At 45.3% G+C, this 14,591-nt stretch overlaps 1 protein-coding gene across 1 annotated transcript in view; it reads right to left on the bottom strand.

Annotated features, from left to right (window-relative positions):
* The window catches only part of ARHGAP35 (Rho GTPase activating protein 35), a 106,000-nt gene that overhangs the window by 14,319 nt on the left and 77,090 nt on the right, over nt 1–14,591 (bottom strand). Inside the window, exon 4 of the mRNA XM_054009973.1 lies at nt 795–872. Within this exon, the coding sequence (XP_053865948.1) occupies nt 795–872 (78 nt within the window). The remainder of the gene's footprint in view (nt 1–794; nt 873–14,591) is intronic.

Here is a 14,591-nt window from a genome sequence, read left to right as displayed (position 1 = left end):
AAAGCCAGAAAATAAAACCTTGCATTGATTCACACTTGTTTCACATTTTTAAAGTTATTTTCACATCCACAAGCTCTAGAAACATCTTTTTAAAAAATGAAATAAAATATAAGAATGGCCATACTGGGTCAGAACAAAGGTCTTCTGATAGTGGCCAATGCCAGGTGCTTCAGAGGGAATGAACAGAACAGGTGATCATCAAGTGATCCATCCCCTGTCACCCATCCCCAGCTTCTGGCAAACAGGGGCTAGGGCCACCATCTCTAGCCCTTGTATTCTAGAGTACCACCATCCCTTTTATTCTAGAGCACAAGTCTGCTTTAAGGGGTGGATTGTGTTGCAAGTTCTACAGCTGGGGAAGCGCAGCACACATAGGATCCTGATTATTTCAGCAGAGCAGACATAGCCTAAATATTTTGCGAAGAACAGAGTACCAACACAGCACAACCACCGTTACAGCAGTACTGGCTGATAATTTGGCTCATTAGCACAATCTGATTGGTCAGGTTTGAGAAATTAGAGCAAATTCTCAATCAGTCAATGAACAAATATTAAAGAAAGCTGTGCCCACAACTAATCTCAGGGTCACATTCAGACTTCTCAGCTTTCAGTCTGAATACCAGTAATAGTTTAAAAGGTGATTACAGAGGCCCGCACCTGGAATCAAAACAGATTGCACAAAAACAAATCACTTTGATCTAGACTAGACTAGACGATCCTAAGTAAATTTAAAAAACTATTTCCTATGCTACTGCCACATCCTAACCCCTTTGCCCAATAGGAACAGACATTACCTTGATCAAACTGTCTCTGCAGACTCTCCATTTCAGACTTGTTTCCACTCACACGATAGATTCCTTCAGTATTCAACCCTAGTGAAACAACAAGGACACAAGAAGTCAATGCAAGGACTGGAATCAGAAGGGTGCAACTTTGTGGAAGTGTTATCTGGATGGAACAGAATTCTCTGTCTACAAGGAGAAAAAAAATGAATCAGTGCAAAGCCTACCATGTCACAAGAACTGGAAAGTGGTGCACAACTTTTATTCCTTAGAACAAGCAATATGCTTTGCAAAAATACCCAGAGGGAAAAAAAAGACTTGTGCTTCTCTACCAGTTTTCCTCAGAGGATTTCAGACTACTTTATAAACAAACAGTAGTTAAGCATATACTGAGAGAGAAATATAATTAGCTCTAGTCTACACTTAAAAGTTGGGTCAACATAGTTACAGCACTCAGGGATGTGAGAAGTTCACACCCCTGAGCATGCAGCTAAGCCGACCTAACCCGCAGTGTAGGTGCCGGAGAGGTAAATTACCTACAGCAACAGGAAAAAAAAAAATCCTTCTGTTGCTGTAGGAAATGTCTACAGTACGGTGCTATAGTGACATAGTTATGGTGATGTCACCGTGCCACTGTAGCACAGACATGGCCTGAGTCACCATTTCATAGATGGGGAAAGAAACACAGAGGTCACACTGCAAGCCAGTGGCAGAATCAGGTTTAGAATCTGAGCCCTGGTCTACACTACGAGTTTAGGTCGACTTTAGCAGGGTTAAATCGAATTAAGCCTGGACACGTGCACACGACGAAGTCCTTTCTTTCGACTTAAAGGGCCCTTTAAACTGGTTTCTTTACTCCACCTCCGACGAGGGGATTAGAGATAAAATTGGCCTTTGCGGGTCGGATTTGGGGTAGTGTGGATGCATTTCGACGTTATTGGCCTCCAGGAGCTATCCCACAGTGCTTCATTGTGACCGCTCTGGACAGCACTCTCAACTCAGATGCAATGACCAGGTAGACAGGAAAAGCCCCGCGAACTTTTGAATTTCATTTCCTGTTTGCCCAACGGGGAGAGCACAGGTGATCACGCGGAGCTCATCGGCACGGGTAACCATGATGGAGTCCCAGGATCGCAAAAGAGCTCCAGCATGGACAGAATGGGAGGTACGGGATGTGCTCGCCATATGGGGAGATGAATCAGTGCTAGCTGAACTCCGTAGCAGTAAACGAAATGGCAAAATATTAGAAAAGGTCTCAAAGGCCATGAAGGACAGAGGCCATAACAGGGACGCACAGCAGTGCTGCGTGAAAATTAAGGAGCTAAGGAAAGCCTACCACAAAGCCAGAGAGGCAAATGGAAGGTCTGGGGCAGAGCCGCAAATGTGCCGCTTCTACACGGAGCTGCATGCCATTCTCGGGGGTGCAGCCACCACTACCCCAACCGTGTGCTTTGACTCCATCAATGGAGAAACATGCAACAGGGAAGCGGGTTCGGGGTACGCGGAAGATGATGATGATGATGATGATGATGAAGAAGAAGACAATGAAGATAGCTCACAGCAAGGAAGCGGAGAAACCGGTTTCCCCAACAGCCAGGATATGTTTATCACCCTGGACATGGAACCAGTAACCCCCCAACTCACCCAAGGCATGCTCCCAGACCCTGAGGGCACACAAGGGACCTCTGGTGAGTGTACCTTTGTAAATATTACACATGGTTTAAAAGCAAGTGTGTTTAATGATTAATTTGCCCTGGCAATCGCGGCCAGTACAACTACTGGAAAAGTCTGTTAACGTGTATGGGGATGGAGCGGAAATCCTCCAGGGACATCTCCAGAAAGCTCTCCTTCATGTACTCCCAAAGCCTTTGCAAAAGGTTTCTGGGGAGGGCTGCCTTATCCGGTCCGCCATGGTAGGACACTTTACCACGCCAGGCCAGTAGCACGTAGTCTGGAATCATTGCATAACAAAGCATGGCAGCGTACGGTCTCAGTGTTTGCTGGCATGCAGACAACATCCATTCCTTATCTCTCTTTGTTATCCTCAGGACAGTGATATCATTCACGGTCACCTGGTTGAAATGGGGTGATTTTATTAAGGGGGCATTCAGAGGTGCCCGTTCCTGCTCGGCTGAACAGAAATGTTCCCCGCTGTTAGCCACGCGGTGGGGCGAGGGGAGGGGTGAAGGGATCATCCCAGAGAATTGTGTGTGTGTATGTGGGGGTAGTTGGGTTTGTGCTGCATGTTAACTCGGAAACCCCAGCCCCTCCTTTTACACTGCAAACCCATTTTAAATGGCCAACCCAATGGACCCTTGGTATGGGAAATGAGGGCGCTACTGTTTGAAACCATTCCCACGTTATGAGGATTAAAAAAGCCAAAAGACTGTGGCTTACCATGGCTGCCTGCAAGCCGAATTCTGTTGCCTGGCACCGCGTGAGTGATCTCACACACCAAACCGGCAGGCCCTCAATATAAGAGGAAAAATGCGACCTTGTAACGAAAGCACACGTGCTGTGTAATGGGAACAGCAAAATTTAACGTGAAAGAGTGTACCCATTGTTCTCTAAAATGTGTCTTTTTTAACCACCTCTCCCTTGTCCTCCACCAGCTGCAAATGTTTCTCCTTCGCAGAGGCTAGCAAAGATTGGAAGAAGAAAGCGGCGGACTCGGGATGATATGTTCATGGAGCTCCAGATGTTCTCCCACGCTGAAAGAGCACAGCAGAATGCGTGGAGGCAGTCAATGTCAGACTACAGAAAAGCACAATATGAACGAGAGGAGAGGTGGCGGGCTGAATCGCGGGATGAACAGAGCAAGTGGCGGGCTGAAGATGATAGGTGGCGTCAGCTTACAGACAGAAGGCAAGAGTTGATGCTCCGGCTGCTGGAGCATCAAACTGATATGCTCCAGCATATGGTTGAGCTGCAGGAAAGGCAGCAGGAGCAGAGACCGCCGCTACAGCCCCTGTGTAACCAACAGCCCTCCTCCCCAAGTCCCATTGCCTCCTCACCCAGATGCCCAAGAACATAGTGGGGGGGCCTCCGGCCACCCAGTCACGCCACCCCAGATGATTGCCCGAGCATCGGAAGGCGGGCCTTCAATAAGTGTTAAAGTTTTAAAGTTTTAAACTGCAGTGTGTCCTTTTCCTTCCCTCCTCCCCCACTCCTCTCGGGCTACCTTGGCAATTATCCCCCTAATCGTGTGATGAATTAATAAAGAATGCATGAATGTGAAGTAACAATGACTTTATTGCCTCTGCAAGCAGTGCTCGAAGGGGAGAGGGGAGGGTGGGGTGGTTGGTTTACAGGGAAGTAGAGTGAACTGGGGGGTGGGGGCGGAGGGTTCATCAAGGAGAAACAAACAAACAGAAGTTTCACACCGTAGCCTGGCAAGTCACAAAACTCGTTTTCAAAGCTTCTCTGATGAGCACCGCGCCCTGCTGTACTCTTCTAACCGCCCTGGTATCTGGCTGCACGTAATCAGCGGCCAGGCGATTTGCCTTAACCTCCCACCCCGCCATAAATGTCTCTCCCTTACTCTCACAAATATTGTGGAGCGCACAGCAAGCAGCAATAACAATGGGGATATTCTTTTCGCTGAGGTCTGAGTGAGTTAGTAAGCTGCGCCAGCGCGCTTTTAAACGTCCAAATGCACATTCCACCACCAGCACTTGCTCAGCCTGTAGTTGAACAGGTCCTGACTACTGTCCAGGCTGCCTATGTACGGCTTCATGAGCCATGGCATTAAGGGGTAGGCTGGGTCCCCAAGGATCACGATAGGCATTTCAACATCCCCAACGGTTATTTTCTGGTCCTGGAAGAAAGCCCCTTCCTCCAGCTTTCGAAACAGACCAGAGTGCCTGAAGACGCAAGCATCATATACCTTTCCCGGCCATCCCACGTTGATGTTGGTGAAACGTCCCTTGTGATCCACCAGGGCTTGCAGCAGCATTGAAAAGTACCCCTTGCGGTTTATGTACTCGGTGGTTTGGTGCTCCGGTGACAAGATAGGGATATGGGTTCCGTCTATCGCCCCACCACAGTTTGGGAATCCCATTGCAGCAAAGCCATCCACTATGGCCTGCACGTTTCCCAGAGTCACTACCCTTGATATCAGTAGGTCTTTGATTGCCCTGGCAACTTGGATCACAGCAGCCCCCACAGTAGATTTGCCCACTCCAAATTGATTCCCGACTGACTGGTAGCTGTCTGGCGTTGCAAGCTTCCACAGGGCTATCTCCACTCGCTTCTCAACTATGAGGGCTGCTCTCATCCTGGTATTCTGGCGCTTCAGGGCAGGGGAAAGCAAGTCACGAAGTTCCATGAAAGTGCCCTTACGCATGCGAAAGTTTTGCAGCCACTGGAAATCGTTCCAGACCTGCAACACGATGCGGTCCCACCAGTCTGCGCTTGTTTCCCGGGCCCAGAATCAGCGTTCCACGGCATAAACCTGCCCCAGTAACACCATGATTTGCACATTGCTGGGACCCGTACCTTGTATGAGGGCTGTGTCCATGTCAATTTCCTCATCACCGCACTGCAATCGCCTCATCGGCTGGTCCTGGTTTTGCTTTGGCATGTCCTGGCTCTGCATATACTCCAGGACAATGCGCGTGGTGTTCATAGTGCTCATAATTGCCGCGGTGATCTGAGTGGGCTCCATGATCCCAGTGCTATGGCATCTGGTCTGAAAAAAGGCGCGAAACTGACGGAGGGAGGGAGGGGCGACTGACGACATGGCATACAGGTACAGGGAATTAAAATCAACGAAGGTGGCTGTGCATCAGGGAGAAACACAAACAACTGTCACATAGAATGGCCCCACCAAAGACTGAACTCAAAACCCTGGGTTTTGCAGGCCTTTGATTTCACGGCGGGAGGGGGAAGCAAATGAATACATCTATTTTTTTACATCTTAAGCTGGCAGCAGACGGTGCAGCATGACTGATAGCCCTCGGCATCTTCTGGGTGCTTGGCAGAAGATACTGTACTACGACTACTAGCCATCATCGTCAAGACAGTTCAATCGGACTGTCGGCAGGACTGAGTCTCCAGGAGACAAAGCATGTCTGCCCAGGTGCCTCTGATTGAACTGGAATATGACGACGATGGATACCAATCGTAATCCACCATCTACTGCCAAAAGGCAAGGGGCTGCTGCTGTGCAGCAATGCAGCCCCACGTCTGCCAGCACCCAGATAGCCGATGAAGGCTACCAGTCATACTGCACCGTCTACTGCCAAAAGGCAATTAGCTGCTGCTGTGTAGCAATGCAGTACCACATCGGCTGGCACCCAGATGACATATGGTGATGGTGAGCTGAGCGGGCTCCATGCTTGCCGTGGTATGTTGTCTGCCCAGGTAACCCAGGTAAAAAGGCGCGAATCGATTGTCTGCTGTTGCTCTGACGGAGGGGGAGGGGCCTGACGGCAGGTACCCAGAACCCCCCACGACACTGTTTTGCATCATCAGGCATTGGGATCTCAACCCAAAATTCCAATGGGCGGTGGAGACTGCGGGAACTGTGGGATAGCTACCCACAGTGCAACACTCCGGAAGTCGACGCTAGCCTCAGTACTGTGGACGCGGTCCGCCGGCTTCATACACTTAGAGCATTTTATGTAGGGACACACACAATCGACTGTATAAAACCGATATCTATAAAACCGGCTTCTATAAATTCGACCTAATTTTGTAGTGTAGACATACCCTGGGTCTCTGACTCCCCCTCTACTCTAAGCAGAGGACAATACTGGTTCTTACCTAAAATAAACGTTGTGGCAACTGCAAAAATAGCTTCTATAGGACATTAACCTGTTAAATGAATATACTGAACAAATAACACTATTTCACTAAATAACTTTTTGGGGCATAAAATTAGATTTAGAAAGGTGCTTCTGTTTTCCACACATCTGTGCAACAGATGGAAGAAATAAGGCAAGTGACTGCTGACGTCCATGGGTATTTGGAATCTGGCTAAAGGAAGAAGCTACCCCTCACTGCTCCTTTCCTTATTACTATCCCAAGGACAAATGCCTGTACATACAGCCGCTCATACAGCTCTGTTGCAGTAACCACAGCATAGACAGAAACGATTGGACACAAGAGGGCGAGGGTGATAACTTGCAGTGCAACTAGAAGGATATGCAACTCTTGCAGTCAATCTATAAGCAGGGAGAACAAATGTCTCAATTTAGCCATCATTTTAATTGATGCTTTCTGAGAAGCCCACGTTCAGTGAGATAAAAGCAGAGAACCTGTCTTATGATGCGCAGTACATTAATGGTATTTGAATCTGAAGGGCAAAGGATTTATTCAATATACAGGTCATCAACTGTACAGTTTAAAAGCTTTTAATTGCTAAAGAAGTGGTCTGTATCAGGGTCTCATTTCACAGAAAGAAACTCACCTCATCAGGGGGAAAAAAAAAAAATGGGTTAATGGACCAACCCAGAGGATCATAAAATTCAGGGCTGGACAGAAAAGAATCAGTGTTTGTGCACTTGGAAAGAAAAACAGGAGCAGCTGCCACCATTTGTCTCCCTGCGGCCCAAATTCAAAACAAGCTTGCCATTAGACAACAGGGCTTATTAAGGCAAGTACCTGTTTAATGTACACATAGAGCAAGAAAAGAGAGCCCCATCTCTTTGCCTTTAATCTGAAGCTCTGGCTTTCTGGTCCTTGCTCACACTTGTCTCAGGCTATGTCTACACTACCAGGGTACATCAACCTGGGTTACGCAACTCCAGCTACGTGAATAACAATGTAGCTTAGGTTGACTTATTACGGGATCTACACCACGCTGGGTCGACAGGAGAGTCTTACCTTACTCCTCTCGTTCCTGGTGGAGTACCAGGGTCGACTGGAGAGCGCTCTGCCACCAATTTAATGGGTCTTCACTAGACCCACTAAATCGATCCCGGTGCATCGATCACTGGAGCATCGATCCCGCGGTAGTGTAGACATAGCCTCAGTTTGACTCACTACTGATGGACATACTCAAACTGTCCAAAGATGACTTTAAATTGACAGTAACTAGTTCTTAAGATTTGTTTCTGGCTTTTGCCGTGCTATAAAATACTGTTCATATTAAGTGTTCCCCAGGAGTTGCACTTTCCCCAAAGATTATTGTGCTCTGCTTCTCGGGTTTTGTTACAACCCCCAGCCCATGGTGAACCATTACAGCTACAGCACCACATTCCCAAGAAAGAAGCAACCTAGTCATGGACCCCAGGGCTAGTTCCATTTTCATATAAAATGGGAGAGCCACAGAGAAATCAAAGCAGGGATGTGCAAACTGGAAAAAGAAAGCCGTGAAAATACAAAGAGCTGTTTAAAAGCCTAGTATGGTCATTAAAAGTCTACATGCTCCCTAACTCCTGTTAGCAAATCTGACCTCAATCATTTCTGTCACACCAAACTCACACATAACAAAGCCAGCATCGTTCTTGCCTTAAGTAACACTGGCACTGTTGAACCTTACAGCAATACTAAGCAATGAATGCATGAAACAAAAGGAACATCAGAGTCACAGACATTCTGGCAATTTCTTTCTTTTTTCCCCAAAGACTCGTTGCTCAGACATGTAGATGGAAAGGGATTAGACACTATGGGACTGCGAAGACTGCAGATGGCTCCACATTTGTTCCCCAATTAATTTTTTCTGACAGAACATTACCACTCAGCACAAAGTAAGATGAGTAATTCCTTCTCTTATTGACCGTCCACCATAGCCGCTAATAAGAGTAAATGACAAATTAATTACCAGTAGCTTAAACGAGAGGCATAATGCTGACAACATATATAATGAAAAATTGAAACAAACGTAACTTGTAAATTCAAACCATCCCCTTTCATGACTGAGCAACAGCAATATTTAATATATGCATTGGTGTAGCCATGTTAGTCCCAGGATATGAGAGACACAAGGTGGGTGAGGCAATATCTTTTATTGGACCAACTTCTGTTGGAGAGAGAAGCGCTTTGAGCTTACACGGAGCTTTTCTTCAGGTCTGGGAAATATACTCAGGCCAGATCTACACTACACTCCCACTTACTTCAGAATAATTTAGAAAAACAACAAGGAGTCCAGTGGCCACCGGATTCCTTGTTGTTTTTGTGGCTATAGACTAACACTGCTACCGCCTCATACTTGACACCATGCAAGAATAATTTATGTCATTCAGGGGTGTGAGTAAGTCACACCGACCTAAGCACCAGTACGGATAGCACTATCATGCCGACATAACTACTGCTTCTTGTGGAGGTGGATTTATTATACCAATGCAAGAGCTCTCTCCCGTCAGCGCAGAGCGTTTTCACCAGACGCTCTACAGCGGTGCAGCTCCGCTGATGTTATGCTTCTAGTATAGAGTCAGTTTCATTGTCATAGCTAAATGTAAAGCGGAACAGATTGTTTAGCATAAGTAGTTAACATATTTCAAGTCACCATTCAAGGTGAAGTGACCCATGAACATTAACTCCCAGCCATAGGAGAGGTGGAAAAGCTGAGGGGGGGGGGGGGGGGTTAAGTTATAGATTGTTGTAATAAGCAATAAATCCAGTGTCTCTATTCAGTCCATGATATTTAGTATCTAGCCAAGTCATGAATTTAAGCTCACAGGATTATCTTTTGAAGGTATTATGCGGGTTTCCTTTGAGGATGAGGATTCTTTTGGTTTTCAAACAACCCTCCATATTCTCCAAGCTCGTTATCAGAAGCAAACGCCCCAGAGACCAGGACCCACCAACTCAAAGCAGCACCAGATCTTGCCAAAACACCACATGTAAAACCTGTAGTCATACCTCCACTGCTACTACGCTCTTGATTAACTCTCACAAAAAAATTAATAGACGATAAAAACACCATATCATTTGTGGGTGAACACTTTTGACAAAGCGATCACTCTATAGCTGACATCAGTCAATGGAAACCTGCACGACACCTGCAAAAGATGAGCTTGGGAGCTTAAATTCATAACTTTGCTAGATACTAAAAGACATGGACTCAATAGAGACATTGGATTCATGGCTTATGCTAAACAATCTGTTGCACCTGTACTTCGATATGGCATGAGTACATTTCCCAGACCTGAAGAAAAGCTCTGGGTAAGCTCAAAAGCTTCTCTCTCACCAAAAGAAGTTGGTCCAATAAAAGATATAACCTCACCCATCATGTCTCATCAGTATTTATTAACTGACTTAATATTTCCTGCAATCCACTTCCATGTTTATTTTATGAAATCCTGTTTTACACCAGCCACACAGACATTGCAAAGCTGTAGCATCAAGACAGGCTAAACATCATTTGACCTGAACTGAACTATTAATATCAACCACTAATTTCATATAAACAGAAATAAAACCTGGGAAGAAGCTGCAAAGGAGTAACTTGACTTTGAAACACAAAGCCCTGTCTACACCATTGCTAACATGGGTCCAGCTCCATCAGTTTTGGCAATGTTGGGAGCCCCAGCATAGAAGGGAATTTTTGCCCCATATCCATGCAAATCCCCCAAGTAGCTGCGCTACAGCAGTGTAAGACAGGGCTTGCATTTGAGAGAATTACTGGAACCTAAATGTGCAAAAAAGCAGTAAGATTTATCCTCAGACATACGGACATGAATTTTGTGAAGAATCAAGATAACCTGTCTGCACACAAAGGCAATAGATTTCCCAAGATATGTATGTATCCAGTGCATGAGGAGAGGATCAATCCATTCATTTTGAAATGAAACACACAGAATGAATGGGTACCTGAATAATGGGGATACAAATCCAGCATGGGGGTTTCTATGATAAAAAGGTAAAACTTTTTAAAGGGAGATCACCAGAAAAGGTAGAACAGCACCATAACCAACATGATCATTTATATAAGGGTCATGCTCATTACAGGGTCTATGTTCATCAAAGGTTTCTAATGATCCCTGCCTTCTGCTCTTTTCTTCTCAACTATCAGTCTCTGGGTGACCCACCTTATTGCTCCAAACAGTGCCCAAGGTATGCTCCAGCAGCACCAACTGGTTACATCTGGTAATTCATGTAAGTGTCAACACATGACTTTCACTGGTTAATATCTAGTCAGGGCAGTAAATGACAAGATTAAAAGATATGTGCTGCAGTGTTTTCAACAGCGCAATTCATGTATAACCTCACTTGTATGCTTGCTCCCCATTAGTTTTTGTCAATAGCTGTAAGAAAGTTCACGGATAATGGAAGTAAGGTGAGAATACAAAATGACCAACATCCTGAAAGATACTAAGAAGTAGGAACGGCTGGGTTTCTCACTCTTGCTGTCAGATTCTCAGCAGTAACATCTGACAAAGATATAGAATGAGCCCAATGTGGCTACCCTGGGATATCTTGTGTGGTTACACCAACCAAAAACTGGCTGCTGAGAGTCCTCCAGTAGTCCACGAAAGCTTATGCTCTAATAAATTTGTTAGTGTCTAAGGTGCCACAAGTACTCCTGTTCTTTCTCCAGTAGAAAGGACTTTAACATTGCCTAAGTGGCATTCCCATCAGCAAGAACAAGAAAAGAAAGACAGCAGTTATTTTCAACATAGTCCTTAATCAGAGGCCCAGTTAATGAATTAGAATCTAAAGAAAAAAGCTGGTTGGACTATCCAAAGAGATTTGTTCATTCTCAATAAACGACCTTTATTACATGAGCCAAATCTTAGAATCAAGTGGTGGGAAAAGTTAATGAAGGTAGAACCTTAATCTGTTTCAGAAAAGAATTTTGGATAAACATGCAAATATACCTTGCCTTTCTAAAGCACTTCATTCTTCCAGCTGACATTTCTACAACCAGAAAGTAAGATTCACATACACTAGCTACCAAGAATCAAATGACTCACTGGAGACCTTCATAAATGTTGAGACATCCACGGCGATAATAGTCCATGACAATCTTAAAAAGTTTTTTAGCAGGACATTTAGATATGAAAGAACCCTTTAATAATCCAGATAACTAGAAATAAATCTGGTTTTTCAATCAGGGAAGGCTTCCCAGATGTTTAGGCCTTTATCCCTGTGACAGAACCTCTCCTTTTCCGGATCATCACTCGAAAAGGGAAAAAAAAAAAAAAAAGGGGGGGGGGGGGCATTTGGCATATTAGTTAGCGACTAGAAAAATGATAGCAAAGTCAATTTTCTGAGTTGCGCCCATACAAGAAGCACTAGTACAGATGTGTTTGTAGAGTCATGAAAAGAAGGGAAAAAAAACCAGAGAACAATTATATACATAATACAGTTTGAGGGGGAAAACACATACTACATATGAAGGATAGCATCAGGGCAAGGTTCATGACATTTAGGGTCTCTAGAGCCCTTAATCCAGCCTTGGAGAGAAAAATCAAGTTAAATTAGTTATGAAAAAATATAGCAGCATGAAACAACAAATGAGAACAAAACACAAAATGCACCTGTTGAGTAATTTTCTGAGCTACAAAGAATGACCTACGATGACACTGATCTAACCCAACTAGGGCCTGTGAGCAGTTAGAAACAGATTGCTAGAGCAGCTTCAGGGATTGACAATTTCTAGGTTTAAAATTCACCAAAAAGCAGTAAAAACACCATAAAGATAAAAGAACTATTACTTACCTTACAGTAACTACAGCTCTTCAACATGCATTGTCCACACAGACTCCACTCTTGGTATGTGTGTGCCCCACTCGCACAAGATCAGATGTTTTAGTCAACAGAGTCTGTTGGGACAAACCTGCGCTCTAGACATCCTCACATCCCTCATCCGAAGGATGGAGCAGGCCCAACCAACCAAGATGGTCTGCAACACTGGGTCCTTATTCAGCCGCTTACGGTTATCTGGGAATTGTCTGCTGACAATCTGTTAGTGAGTCTGAAAGCCTGGAAGATGCAGTGCCTTCAGCATGATAAATACACCAAGTTCAGAGCTGAATGGCCTCCAGACAGAGAGCTGGTGACCTGGCTACGCCCTGCCTGTAGACATAACACACAGCTGTGGTGTTGCCTGTGAGCACCTGGATTGTGGATCCCTGGAGTAAAGGCTGAAATGATTTTGCATACCAAGTGGATGGCTCTGAGATCCAGGACATTTACGTGCAGACTAGCTTCCTGAAGGATCACATCCCCTGCATTTGAAGGAGCACATCCCCCTATTCCTCAGTGGAGGCATCGTCACCAGTGTCTTGATTGGAAGAACTGCAGAGAAGGGTACTCCCTTGCACACCTGAAGAGGGTATTTCCACCAGTTTAGCAAGGAGATGACTTCTTGCAGGACTGTGACCATCATATATCCATGCGGTGCCTGCTGGATAGATACATTGATTTTAACCACCTTTGTAAGGAATGTAGGTGAAGCCTAGCAAACTGCTTCACATAGGTGCATGAGGCCTTTCGTCCAGAAGTCTAAGGCATGCTCTTACAATGTCTGTGAGAGACAGAAGTTGGTTGATGAGGTTCACTGTAGTTTGGACCCTCTCTTATGTAAGGTAAACTTGCACTGACATGGAATCTAACTCAGCTCCTATAAAACTATGTTCTGAGTTGAAATAAATATATTTTTCACTGTTGACTTTGAGACCCAATGCACTGAAGAGCCTTACAGTCATGTGAATCAAGTTGGTCACCTGCTGGCGTGAGCTTCCTCAGATCAGCCAGAAGTTGGGACATAGACAGACCTGGTTCCCATGCTTCCTTGGACAAGCTGCCATAACTGCCAGGCACATGATGAAATACCTTCAATGCTGTGGAAAGACCAAAGTGGGAAGGATCCTGTACCAGCAGTGAGATGTTCCTATCAGGAATCTGAAGTATTTCCTGTGGGTTGGACGAATGGACATATGAAAACGGTATGCTGAAGGTCAAGAGTCATGAGCCAGTCTTGAGGATCTACCAAAGGAATTAGAGAGACCAAAGTCACCATCCTGAACTTGAATCGATGGATGGAATTTGCCAAGATGTTGAAGGTCCAGAATGGGATGCCAACAACTCCCTTTCTTCTTTGGGATGAGAAAATAATGGGTATAAAACCCCTGAACTCTAACAGTACCTCCTCTAGAGATCCAAGTTGTAGACAGAAGTCCATTTCTTTCAACAGTATCTCATGAGATCCCTGAAGGGGACAAGGAAGGAGAGTAGGAAGGGACTGGAATTGGAGAGAATACTCCTTGTTGACAATTTCCAAGACACACTGGTCTGAAGTGATCAGAGTCCAGGCTTCCCAAAAATAAAAAGCCAAAGAGGGGTGGAAAGAAAGAGATCAAGAGGTTCTGTCAGGCTCTGACACTGGCATCAAACCTGCTGCCTGGCAGAAGAAGCAGACTGTGAAGAGGCAGAAGAGTTACTGTTGGAAGAAACTCTGCTTCTCTCAGTGGCTCCGAAGTCTTCTGAGGTTGATGATAGTAACAGGCAGAAGGAACACTGTGGTCTTAGTGGGTTTCTTCTTGGGGCTGGATCACACAGTCCCAAAGAATGCCAAGTTTTCTTGAAGTACCTTCAGCAAATGGAGAATCTGATCTATTTTGGAATTAAGTTCATTACCCTTAATGGGAAGGTCCTCAGTTGTGGTTTGGACTTCCCTGGGAATCCCAGAGGACTGAAGCTAGGAGGATGTTCTTCCACAGATGTGGCCATAGTACACACCGCTGTGTCCGATGCCTCCAGTGCCGTATGTAGGGAAACGTGGGCTATTATCTGTCCCTCGGTAGCCATTTTAAATTTCACTTGTTCCTGTGATAGAGCAAAAAGCGCTCCATGAGGAACAATTTTAGATGAACCTCTAGCTTTGAGTCCACTTAGAAAAGGAGTGACATACAAAAC

This window comes from Malaclemys terrapin, chromosome 20, assembly GCF_027887155.1.
Source record: "Malaclemys terrapin pileata isolate rMalTer1 chromosome 20, rMalTer1.hap1, whole genome shotgun sequence".
In the NCBI taxonomy this organism is placed as follows: Eukaryota; Metazoa; Chordata; order Testudines; family Emydidae; genus Malaclemys; species Malaclemys terrapin.
Note: the sequence above shows the minus strand (reverse complement) of the source record. Positions and strands in the feature narration are given on the sequence as shown.